The sequence below is a fragment of the Tachypleus tridentatus genome, chromosome 10 (genome assembly GCF_004210375.1).
Source record: "Tachypleus tridentatus isolate NWPU-2018 chromosome 10, ASM421037v1, whole genome shotgun sequence".
In the NCBI taxonomy this organism is placed as follows: Eukaryota; Metazoa; Arthropoda; class Merostomata; order Xiphosura; family Limulidae; genus Tachypleus; species Tachypleus tridentatus.
Window position 1 is genome coordinate 41,423,570 of NC_134834.1, and position 13,757 is coordinate 41,437,326.

Sequence of the window (13,757 nt, forward strand, 5' to 3'; positions counted from 1 at the left end):
CCCCAATCACAAGTAAATAGAGTGCTACACTGCAAACCAGAAATACAAGGAGGAAGTATGCAAACAGATAACTTTGGTCAAGCTTTCAAATCAACCATAGGAGTTAGGAAGTATACTATATAATTATAGTGTTGTGTCTGAGACTCAACTCAACCATAAGAACAAGGATACATCCTATACCCAGTATTACGAGCAGGAAAAGAACAAGTCCAATTCAAGTGTAAAAGTAGAAAAGAAACCATGTGCACCTGGCATTACAAATAGGATGTGGAACAGCTGCTCAATTACAGAAACAGAGCAACTGTATGTCTTACAACCAGTATTATGAGACAGATGAAGTTCCCTTAGCTCAAACTCTGGAGCATGATATGAAACATCTTGCAACTGGAATTACTGAAAAGGTGGCATCTGCTGTTCTCAACCACAAGAACAGGATAGTATTTATCTGGAACTGATATTATGAGGAAAATCCAGAAGAGACTGGTCCAGCTCCTATTTCATTGTATCTTTGGGAACAAAGTCCAGAAGGTACAGGGAGGGAGGGTTTCCAGCACTGCCTTCTGCTCAATACAATGTAATGCTATGAAATATTATGACATATAGTCAACACTCATGAGGTAAGCCCCCATAGTCCACCACCCCAGCAGCTAAGAAGTGGGAAGTGGCAAAGTCCCCTAAACTCTACTTGAAGAAGGGAGGAGTAAAAGGCAGTGAAGAGTCTGAGGAATGTCACACTAGAGAAAGTTCAATGAGCAGCCATGAAACCCTATTCTGAAAAGCATACTGATCTCAACTTATTCAATTGAAGGAATGGCAGCAGTCCCTTTCTGTTTTAGTCATGATAATCCATTAGTGACAGTCTGACAATTATTTAGTAGAATACAACATACAGAAAAATCAATATTCCACGAGGTAAAGGTACCTGGTTTAGGTTTAGAGGAAAGCATACCAGATCAGGCATGAGGAGAAAGGAAAGGTCCAGCTGATGATGGGAAGTGAAAAAAAGGCCCAAGAGTACCTAAAATGGGTAGAAAGAAGAGAAACTTCTTTGTAATAAAAACCAACCTATGCTATTTACCTCCTCTAAGAACAAACTGAAGCATTCTGAAGATATCAAACAGGAAAGAGTCAGAAAATGCAGTAATCCTGAGAAAGAAGAGACTAGTGACCAACACTTGAAGATGTCCAGTAAAGACCATGACTACTGACCAAAATATGGAAAGGAATCAAGGCAAATCCAAAAAAAAGCCTAGAAATGTAAACACGAGAAGGTGGAAAAGAAGTTACACTGGGTTTGTGAGTGTGTGGAAAGGACAGATGCTACTTAAACCAAACTGAATTGAACATTATTACAAGAAGAACCTTGAGAAGATTAATGGAAGGAGGAAAACCTGAGACACTGCTGTTATCAAATCTTTAAACAAATATTAGTACAAGAATGAATAGTACTGAAATCATTTTATTTACATTTGATACCAGAAATTAAATAAAAAGATACACAATACCTAATAATACCATAAAAAGGTAATGGTGGCTGTGGTTTGGAATTAGAGATAGCCCTATTCTACCTGGATTACAAACTGATTACAGGAATCCACAACTAGAGAGAGAAGAACCTGTGGTTTAGCCAGTGCTAAACTCATCCAGTTTTAAAAAAATTAAAAGATTTCCACAAATACAGTAGCCAAAACATAGAGTGAAACTATTTAGAAATTAAAAATATACTTCCAACCATTTAATAATTAGACTTACATGATTATATAAAAATACAAAACATGCCAAAGATTGATATCTGGTTCAAAAAACTCTAATGTGGGTTTTATCAGCCAGTTGTTTCTTTGTTACCTAAATACATCACATCACCTCTTATTTAGTTTGATTCATTTGCAAACTATATGACAGAACAACCTTCAAAATAAAATGAATAATTTCATTCCTCATTAACATTTAAGGTAAGATTTGACCAGAAAAAAACTTTCAGGTTTTTGTTTTAATTTAAGCACAAAGCTACACAATGGGCTATTTGTGCTTTTTACACCAGGGGTATAAAAACCTGGTTTCTAGCACTCTAAATACACAGACATACCACTGTACCACTGAAAGGCTAAACTTTCAGAACCCAATAAAGTGAGCTCTGAAATTGAAATATACATTGAATAACTATCAGTTTTATAAAAAAAAAAAGAGCATTGATTTTCAAATATTAAGAACAAATCAGAGTTAATCTTACTTTTATAACATTAATTAGATCTCACAGAATAGATAAATAACTAACACTAAACTGAAAAAGATAAAGGAAGTGAAACACACCCTTCTAAACTCCACGTCTCTTACATAATCACTATATGCTGCTGCAGCCTGTTCTTCTTCTCCAAGTTTATCATATAATCTATAGGTAATAAAAAAGATAATTATCTCTATGTAATAATGTGCATAAAATGTTGTACATAAATAATGTAGATTCTACCAACTGAACATCTGCACAAACATACTTTTAAGTTATTAGGTATCTTATAAACATAACTATTTCATATTAAAAGCAAAGGAAACATTAAAATGTTTAGTATATACTATCATGTTTAAATAGAATTAGCACTATGACAAAGTTGTTAAGAGCACTATTTTAGAATACAGTGAACACGTGTGACTATAATGAATTAAAAATCACTAAGATTAGTGATTCATTCATTCAGCTCTAAGTCGTTAAGAACCACTTGTATTTTCATACTGAATTAAGCCATACAAGGAAACTGAAACTAAGTTTTAAAAATTCTATTTAGCAAATACTTTCAGTAGTTTAGAATGCTGAAAACTTTTATGCAGTAGAAGCATAAAATGATTCTGAGTGGTTTTACCAATACCTAATTACTTTATTACCTAACAACTATCAAAAAGATTTTCAAAACTAAATTCACAATTAAACTTACTTCATGTTATTAGTATTATTCATGCTTTAATTTCCCAATAATGTTATTATTTCCTATATATTGTACCACATTATCATTTTATTTCCCACCATCTTCTACCATTATATTACTTTTAATTTTATCTCTATAAAAATTGTTGATATATCTTATAACTATTATCATACTTAGGCCTTTTACAAAACCTAAATTTGACACCAAAACCTCTAGGCTGTAACTGGCTAGTTCTCAAGGTTAACTCAAATTGAAAATTTGGTTTACATGATATTTGTACCTATTTATTTCATTATACTCATTAAACATAACCCTTTATTTTCTGAATAAGAAAAGTGAACTATTCAAAATTGTTAAAATTTTAGGTCTTGTCTGATAACAGCCACTACAACTTTTGTATGTGCTCCTTAATCAAAATATTAATAGTTTGTTAAGGAATGATGACAGAAATAACAACCATACATATAAGTTGATATATGTAACCACTAAAAATTTGTAATTTTTGTAAGTAAATATGGAAATCTGTTTAATTATTTTGAAAACAGTTTTGGGAGACTAAATCACAATGAATTTTAAGTATTCATAGATTGTGGCAGCATAAAATGTAGGAGTATATGATGTTTTAGTTTCTGTTCTGAGGTAATTATTGGGATACTAGGGAAAACAACAGTACAATTTCATCAATCAAGTGAAACTCTCAATATAGAAGTTAAAACATCATCCACTAGAAAATTCTAAAGAAAGTCCATAAATATTTACATTCAGTACATTTTCTCTAAATAAACAAAATGCTACAGCAACTAACTCCAGTACTTCAGTTTATAACAAAACAATAAATCTGTCAATAGATGACATCTGACAATAACACATTTGTTTCATTAGAAACTATTACAAGTTTCAGAACCCAGTGAGGACAGGCATCACTGTACGTGTAGGAGCTGACTGGAGATATGGACATAAAGTGTATGAATTGTCAAAAGTCAAAATTGGGTCATTTCATTCAGAGCAGAATATGTGGTATTGCTTTGGTTAATCAGTAACAGCGAAAGTCATTACACAAACTGAATTGGGCACTGCTACTAGAAGAACTTTGAGAAGATTAATGGAAGGAGATAGCCTGTGCTGCTGCTGTTGTCAAAATCTCCCATCAGAGATAACAGATAATAGTATTAAAATCATGTTATTTACATTGGATATTTAAAGTAAGATACTCATCTCTTCTCAATTAACAGCTTTCCTTGATTTGTACTGATCTCTATACAAGTAATTTTTACTTGCCACTAGCCTAGAGGCTCCTACCTAACATCACATTTTTACACATGGTTTAGATGTATTGTAGAATGAAAATGAGCATGTGACAACCTTCCATCAATAGGAGTATGACACACCCTCCTAGCATAGTTGATTGCCTCTAAACTATAAGTACAATCATCACTTCAAGATAAGGCAAAAAGAGATGCACCAGTAGTGGGAAGGATAGGTGAGAAGTGTAAGAAGAGGTATCTATTGGGAATACATTTTTAGTATTGGAAAATGTTAACTTCTGATAAGATACCTTACCTAAGCTTACATATTGGCTAGAATCCCACACTGAAAAGGTAGAGGGACTGGTGTAAAAGTTACTTAGATGAGCACTCTTCAAAAGGTGCCAGAAGAGAACCCATGGAGTGAGATACCATTTTGTATAGGGTCACACTCATGAGAGACTGCACTTAATCTGTACCAGGTATACTCTTTGCCTATTGTAAAGATAATATATCATGAAATCAGGCAGAAAGGATGCCATTTCAATCAGAAATAGGACATACTAGATTGTGCAGATTGGCTAGGGTGCATCAGACCATAATTGGTAGGTAAACTCCAGTCCAAAACCAAGTAGCATCATTCAGTCCATGTGAGAAGGAAGGCTCCAACTGTGTTCACCTCAAGCTCAAAAAGCATTCTAACAATCAAGGCAGAGCACATGTGCACACCCAGGCCATCTGGGAACCCAACATACATGCAACAGTAGAAAGGGTGAATGCAAATGTGGTGGATCAACTCCAGTCCAAAACGAGGTAAAATTGGGAATTTTTCATCCAGTCTGTAATGGAAGGAGTGCCCCTACCAACAACATGTTTGAGGACTTATTTTGGCTGTTCCTATGTCAATCCAACACTAGATTGTCTGGGAACTGACATTCAAGCAGCATTAGGATTGGGGAAAGTCAGCCAGAGAAGTGAATTGCATGTGAAGGATTTGCCCAGTCCAAAACCACGTTATATTAGGAAATTTTCTTCTGGTACACAGTAGGAAGAGAGTATACATCAGATACACTGATAAAACACTACTGTCCTACTATCAACTGAGTGGAAGTAGTCACACTTTGGAGGAAGCAACCATGGTCTATCATCCCAGCAGCTAGAAAATAATAACTGGCAAAGGCTTCTATACTCATAAGAAGGGGAAACAATGCAGTGGTGAATCTGGACATACACAACACCATAAGATTATGTGGTATGGATTTAAAGCTAAGTATACCCAGATGGAAGAAACCACTTGCAACAAAGTGGAATACATGGATGTAGAAATAGGCCACAATAAAGGTAAGATAATGTAGCCATTTAAAGCCAGTAAGGAATATGTAGAATGGCAACAGGAAGATGTCAAAATTCAGAAGTAGGAGAGACAATTACAAAATGAATAAAATGTGCAATGTAAGTAAGTGGAGCACTTTATGCACCAGTTTGCGTGAGCTCCTCCAATAGATGATGGAAGCGAAGAGCCAGAGAAAGAATAGGTGTTGTATTTGGTGATGAGGTTGTTTGGTCATTTTGGAGGCTAACTTGAATAAGAAGATCTAAAAAACTACAGCAGGTGCACAACACTTTTTATGATAATATGTAACTAAAATCATGAAAAGTTCATGTATTTGAGAAAGCCAGCATTAAAACTAGGATTTGAGATCATATTTGAACAGATCTCATTAAGTATGTTCTAAAAATATATAGTTTCACATATTTTTCTGTTATCTAATAAAATATATAACAAATTACAACATTTTCAAACTGGGAACCTTTTGTTTTTGTCCACTCCCTGTATATGCTACTTGAAACAGTCCATCTTCATGTCCTTGTACAGTACTGCCCCAATTCCAATGTCTGAAATGTCGGCCTGGACAATGAATGGTTTGTTGAAGTCTGGCATTCTATGAATCAACAAACTTCCAAACATGTTCTTTAACTTTTGGAATGCCTTTTTTTGTCTGGTTAGTCAATGGTGCAGTAATTTCAGCATAATGTGGGATGAATTTCCTATAGTATAGGAAGGATCTGACTTACTACTTGATCATAGGAGCTAGTGTATCTTGTATGTGGATTATCTTTTCCTTTTACATGATTGTCTGTTGGTTCCCCACTTTATGTCCAACAAACTCCAGTACAGAGTATCCAATGTAGCACTTGGATGGTCTAGTGGGAAGGCATGCTGCCCTCACTCACCAAAACAGCTTTCTAAGCCTCTTCATATGGTCTTCCCATCTTGCAGTGTGTGTCAGAATGTCATCAACATTTTGCTTAATGTTGGTGGAGTTGCACATCAGCATTCTCAACATGCAGTTGAATGTTGTTGCTGAGTTCACTAACCCAAATGATATCTGTTTAAATTGATAACATCCATCTAGTGTTACAAATATTGTCTTCTCTTTAGATCCCATCTTCATTAAGATTTGCCAATAATCTTTACTGAGGTCAATCTTTAAAAGAACCTGGTCCCACCTACTTTTGCCATGATAAGTTCTGGGTTGTTTATATGTTTTGAGTTGAACTTTGTCACGAGATTCAACTTCTGCAAGCCTATGTAGAAATGGTTTGATTTGTTTATCTTCTTCACAATTGCAAAAGATGAGCAGTAGTATTCTGTGTACAATTCACTTACAATTATAGCATGAGTTATCACAGTTGTATAATCATCTGATCTTCAGATATCTTATGTTCCTTTCATCTAAGTGCACTCAGGATAGTTCAATTACTTTAGAACTTGCTTTGGTGGAATAAAATGTACTTCTTACACTTTCACAACAGGTGAGGGTTCAAAAGCAAAGTCACTGTGTTTGCTGACTTGCATTCAAAATTTTATTGAACTACTACTTCATGAATTTATGCCACCAAGTTTGAAATCAAATTGTAGATTAAGTTCATACTTAAGTTAAGAAAAATTAAATTATATATAATATTAAAGAGTAAATATTAAAAAAACACATTTAAATATAGATTTCAGTGAGTCACATGGTATGATGAATGCAGAGCTGTTTAAAATTAGATGTTTATGGTGTCAAAATAATGAGACTCTAGTTTCATACAAATTATGAACTTAAAGTACTAATGTTATCAAGCTAGAATACAAAATTAGAACTTCATACATTTTTAATTTGCTGAGATATGGCTTATTTACTAAATCATATATTGTGAGCTTTCAGCTCTTTTCATTCTGGAAACAGTCCCTCCTATACACATACTTCAATATTTGAGATGTGAATCAACAGCTTAAAATGTCCCCACAGTACTTTTTACAGCCATTTTAATTTCTGAAATTGCTACAATATTCTTCCAATCCAAGATTTCAATGAGGTAAGTGTTGTTCAATGTTTTATATTTTCTAAAACCAAATTAAATTTTATTACTATGCTTAAAAAATTATAGTGGAATTTTATGGTATCAGTGTAGTTATTTATGATTTTTGGTTATTCAAGCATATATATATGTATGTGTAAATGTATATATGACAAAAATGCTTTTTTATATCCTCTATGTGCAAAATTTTAAAAGGCGTAACAATCAATGTCCAGCAGCAACCACCTACAAAGGTCGTAGTGACAAGAGATAATTGTTTGCCTCTTGATTTATTGTTTTATATTTTAAGAAAAATAAGTTTGATAATTTATTTTTAAATAGTAATAAACTACATACACATGTATAGTGTATAATAATTTAAATGTGACTATATTACAAATTACTAGTCCATTGAAATACAGACAAGACAGGAAAGACTAAAAGTTTTTATATTACTGGATATTGACCTGAGTGAATGTGCACCACATCAGTATAAGTTATGTAATGTTAGGTAAGCATGACTGAAAGGTCAATATAATAAAAAATAATAAATGTATATGTCCATATACAGTGTTATGAGACTTAAACTACTTAAACTAAACATTTGTATTTTTCTGTTATAGTATGTAGTTATTCTAGCACACACAAAAAAATTATTATTTATATTTATTTCCTAATTTTTGTGATGGATATAAGGATAGTCAAGTATTAGACCCTACATAGTTAAGAGTACAAAAGATAACAAAATATGAAATTTTGCTGAAAACAAACATTTGAAATGTATTTAGGAGATTTTAAGAGTTTGTGCAAATAATATTTTAGATTTTTGGGATGAAGAATAGACTTTTAGTCATGAAATCACTTTGCAATCAGACTGTTTTCACAAACAAATCTTGAGTAAAAATATTTTATAAAACATCTGATTTCTTGCATACAAAATACTTGTAATCTTTAATAAAAGTTTACCAAATATTGTGAAGATAAGCATGCTGTATCAAAAGTTATATTGCAAATACCTAAAGTTTGCAAATGTGTAGAAAAACTTCTGTATATTATACTGAGCCCATTGTAAAAGGGTTAAAGCTGTTAGTTTTACTCTAACATAATAATTATTAAGCCTATATTGTCTGTTATGCCATTCACAAAGAAAGTAACAGAGGTACAAGAGAAGAGGATAGTAAAAGGTGGTATAAAAACCAAGGCTGAACCTGCTATTTAGGAATTATCAAGACTCAACATGGAGTGTCCAGAATGAGAAAAAATACAAGAGAAAAAAGTTTGACCAGTACTGATAGAATATATCTCCAACTAAAGCTGAGGGAAGAGGAACAAAGAGCCTGAAAAGAGGGATGAAGGATGTCAAGAAAAGAGGTGAAAACACTGAAAATAAGAGTGTTTTGCTTTCATCAGAAAGTATAGTAACGTGAATCCCAAAGGGACAAGTGACCAGTCTTGAGGTAGTATCTTAGCAGGCTTCAAGAGATGACCCACAAAAAGGCTTAGGGTAGCTGGAATAGAACAAGCTATTAGATGTACTCGTATAGAACAGGACAATAAAGGATATCAATAGTGTGAAAACATGGAGAGGAGTTCTGCTACCATGTACCACCTTGACAGGAGGAAGAAGAATACCTAGTGGAAGTCTTTGAGTAAAGAAGAAGGAAGAAGAATGGATGAGGGCAAGGGATTCTAAGCAAGGATCCAGAAAATGTGCTGTCAATTGGAGATATTGAAAATTTGCATGACCCAATGAGATATGGGATTCCATGGAAGCTCAATTACCCAGATGAGAGAGAACATTCCACAAAGTAAGGGAAGGAGAAGATATAACATGAGAAACAAATCACACCATGTCCCTCAAAAGAAGAGTAGAAGGCTAGACCCTGAAGACATACAAAAGATGAAACACCCAAATAAATGAGAAACAAAATGGGTGTGAGATGTGATTCCTCCAAGATGAGCTATCAAATCCAGACTAATTACTTGCTGAAGTATAATATGGTGGTTTTAGGAAGCTTGTTGGAACATGGAAGAGATGGTAAAGCAGTTAGGATAAGGTGTGACATTAGAATGTGACCCAAACATTAAACACCGGACACTGAAGAACACCATTGAAATAATACAGGTAGGTGAAAGAACCCAAAAGGAATACGAGATATAAGGGAGGCAAAAGCAATTGAATAATAAGGGCAATCTGCCGCAATCATCTCCAGCTAAAGATCAATCAAATAAAAATTGAAAACTCTGAAGAAGATAAAAATGCCATTGTAGGAGAGATAATGAACACCTGTCAAAGATGCCACAGGGAAATGGTGAATTACCATGGAAAAACAGTTAAATAATGGTAAAGTGTGGCATGTGCAAGATGAAGGTAGGAAAACATAAGCCTAAAAAGGATGCACAAATGACAGAGGATATGACCTCAAAATCATAAGAAAAGACTCCAGAGCTTAGTAGTCAAAGAAAAGTAATACAGCACAAAGTTATGCCTCATCATATAGAGCAACAAAAGAATATGAATTAGGCATGTAAACCCCAAAGCAGTTGTAAAAATAATTGAATATGTAAATGACACCTAGTCACAAAATCATGAAAAGAGGGCTGAGGTAGAACCAACATAATATGTATAAGCTAAGGTAAAGATAGATGGGAAGAGAACTAGCAAAATCTCTTCTATAATGAATGAGAAGCATAGTTGGAGATATCTCACGGATGAAAGAAGGTTCAGGCAAAATGAAAGGCTCCACCATCCACTGCAATAAAACTATTGCCTCTCTTAATATACAAAGACAAATCTAATGCCAATATAGTTAAGTAGGTTTGCATGCACAAAGTCTTATTGTTTCATATCAAAGTAGAAGTTATTTACACTTGGAAAACAATGTTTTTGCAGATACTTCAACTAGAAAACATTATAGTATGAAAAGTCCCTGTTAAAAAAAAATTGCATGTTCTTACACAAGAGTGCCAAATTGAAAAGTGATGATCATCTGCTAGGAGAGTGTGTTGGATTCCTATTGGTGGAAGGTTGATGCATGCTCATTTTAATACTACAATGTTGCTATGCCATGTAATGTTAAGTGGGAGTCTCAAGGCTAGTGATGAGCAAAAGTTGTACATATATAAAGCAGTACAAATTGAGGAAAGCTATTATGTGAGATGAGGCACAGTATCATATTGGAATTAGGAGTGAAATATGTCATTATGTTGGGAAGTCTATTCTGTTTGTTTATTAAACAAAAACATATCTAAATTATCTAAAATATGTATTTCTTTAATTAAAACTATTATTGTACACAAAGCTTCTCAACAATAAAAAAAAACAAAATCCAAATAGTTTTGATATTACAGAAAAGTGATTTTTATATTTTCTTAGCTCAAAATTATGTACACAAATTCTGGATCTGTAATTCTTGTTCCTGACAATATGACCTCTTTACACCACTTTTGTAGTGAATTTAATAAACCAAAATTATTTACAAGTAAGCTATCAGAGTTTAAAAACACATTACAAGACAAACTAAGGGCAGAGAATAGTTACTAATAACATGATTATATTCCTTAATGTGGTCAATCTTAATTTTTTTTCAAAGGAATCTTAAATGTATAATTGTTTTGCCTGATGAGTTCCAATGTACATGTAAATGTCCCTATAAAATATCTCCCCCAACATAAATTATTAACAGTACAAAATAAAACACAAGAAAAAATTGCAATTAAAAACAGTTTTTTTTGACAAAATAACAATTTATGGATAATTCAAATTAAAGAATGTCCTTTTAAGCATGAATATGGATAACATAAGACACATGATGTAAAGTTTACTGAAATAGTGATTTGCAGAAATCATTTCTTCTTGATGTAACTTTACATATTCAAAACATAGATTGTTAAATCTGTAATGAAAAAGCTTAATTTTAATTACCTTGTTCAATTAGAAAATACCATACCTTCTGTAAAAGCTTATTACTCCAACAATCGAATATGTAAATTAAACAATTGTATTTATCAATGCATTTGTGCATAAATAACTGTTCCAATAAATATTTTCAAACATCTTACATGATCAAACTGTTTTTATCCATTAAAGACACCACCCATCTCCAATGGCATGCACTTACTCAAAAAGTATCATAAGCATTTTCACATCAACTAATTACTGACGAAACAATTAACTTATTGGACTAAGAATCAGAACAATGCTATGGTTCTACCACAATAAAATGTATTGAAAACAGCAAAAATCGTAAATAAATATTTTAAAATAACAATGAAATTCATGACTCTGCTGTAAAAATCTAATATAAAAACAATAACTATGCTATGTAGCTTGGTATGATGATTGTGCACAACTAAATAATACCCCCTGGCACTTCAGCATATGAGTGATCACATACTAACAAAACTACTTGCATCTTAACACATCAGTAGATGTCATTTTTTCTTGAGTGAAATCTATATCTGCTTGTATCCTGCAACAAGTTAGAGATATAATAATACTTAACTTGCTTACGAATTAAACAGCCTACAATATTAAAATTATTATAAAACAACATCTGACATCTTACTTAGCAAGTTTAATTAATGCCATGCCTTCAATGTCTCCAACAGAATGAGCTTTCCAGTAACACTTCTTGGCTTCTTGGAGCTTGTCTAGTTTTTCGTATGCCTCCCCAAGTGCAACCATCATCCGAGAGTCATTTGGCCTGTAAACATATTATGTTCCAAAAATGATGTCAAAATCATATTTTCTCATGTGTAATGGTTTTACCAACTAAGGAAAGTTATAATTTTCTTACACTGAAAATAGATTTATGATAGATACTTACCTACACTGACATAATTTTTCTTGATCTTCAATTACCCTCTAATGGACTGAAAAGGAATTTGCTTGCTCAAAACACCACTAGCCTTTATACCCCACAAGTTTGAATTTCTCATTTAGCATGCACAGAAAATGTGAGAACTCTCCACAAGTAGAAGCATGACATATTCTTCTAGAGTAGCTGGCTCCCTCTGTACTACTTTACATGAATCTCACTTTTGCAATTAGGCCCACATAAACAGAACACCAGAAATAGAAGAAAGGATGAAAAGTGTGTGAACGGAACCAAGTATCTATTGGAAATCATTTTCAGCATGAGAAAATAACTTGATACAATACACACCTTTTCTCACACAATAGATGGAATCCCACATAAATAGGTGATGGGACTGGTGTAAGTTAAAACAAGAGAATCCCTGTGAAAAGCATCTGTAGAGGATCAATCCAGTGTGTACTGTACCATAATGGTACAGTAAACATGAGGGACCACACCACTTCTGGAACAGGTATGCTCCATGCCCTTGAAGAAGAGGAATGCCATGAAACAGGTGGCACCAAGATCTGGATCTAGTACAAGAAAATTTTCAGAAAACAATATATCATCTTTTATTAATCAAAATGAATCTCACTTCATACTCAATCATACAAATGTGGCTGGAAACAAATCAATCTCAGTGAGATAGTCATAATAAGCATACAGAAAAGAAAAAGGGCAGTAAAAAGTAACTACAAGGCCAAAAGCCAGTTCTTGGAATTATAAAGATGAAAAGTCACCTAGACATTGTTAGTTAGCTGCTCATCTCCACCTGTACAGACAAGATTACAAAACTCATCCTCAGAATTATGAGATGGAGAACCTCACAAATGAATAAAATAAAAATATAGAGTGCATAGTATCCAAGGCAAGCAAATCTTGAGTAAAATATACACTTACCCCACCAGTAAGTAAACAGAGTACTATACTGTAAGCAACTGGAATGGTGATGGGGAGGTAATCAAATGGCATCCACTAGACAAACATTCAAATCAACCATATGAGTCAGAAATTATAACATTCTGAACCTGGACTTATAAAGTTGTAAGTAAACCTTACCTCAATCATACAAACAGGTAATCATCCTGTGAGTGGTGTTTTGAGCAGGATGTGGAACATTTGCCTAATTGTAGGAACAAGGTATCATTTGTTTTCCAAATGGTATTATAAGGTGGATGAAGTCCCTTGAGCACAACCACAGGAGCAGGGATATGAAACATCCTACAACCAAAATTACCAAGAAGAGGGCATCTACTGGTCTCTATCATACAAACAGGTGCTAGCTACCTGAATCCACTATTATGAGAAGGATTTAGTACTGGCTGGTTCAGCTCCCACTAACAATTGCACCTGGAATTAAACTACTATGAGGTAGAAAGAAGGAGGGTTTT

The 13,757-nt window shown here is 33.5% G+C and overlaps 1 protein-coding gene across 3 annotated transcripts in view; it reads right to left on the reverse strand.

The window, feature by feature from the left end:
- Cdc23 (cell division cycle protein 23) overlaps positions 1-13,757 on the reverse strand; it is a 115,200-nt gene that overhangs the window by 15,349 nt on the left and 86,094 nt on the right. For all 3 annotated transcript variants that reach the window (XM_076461006.1, XM_076461007.1, XM_076461005.1), the window contains exons 12-13: positions 12,076-12,213; positions 2,311-2,389 (exon numbers count right to left, since the gene is read on the reverse strand). In XM_076461006.1, coding sequence (XP_076317121.1) covers positions 2,311-2,389; positions 12,076-12,213 — 217 coding nt within the window. The remainder of the gene's footprint in view (positions 1-2,310; positions 2,390-12,075; positions 12,214-13,757) is intronic.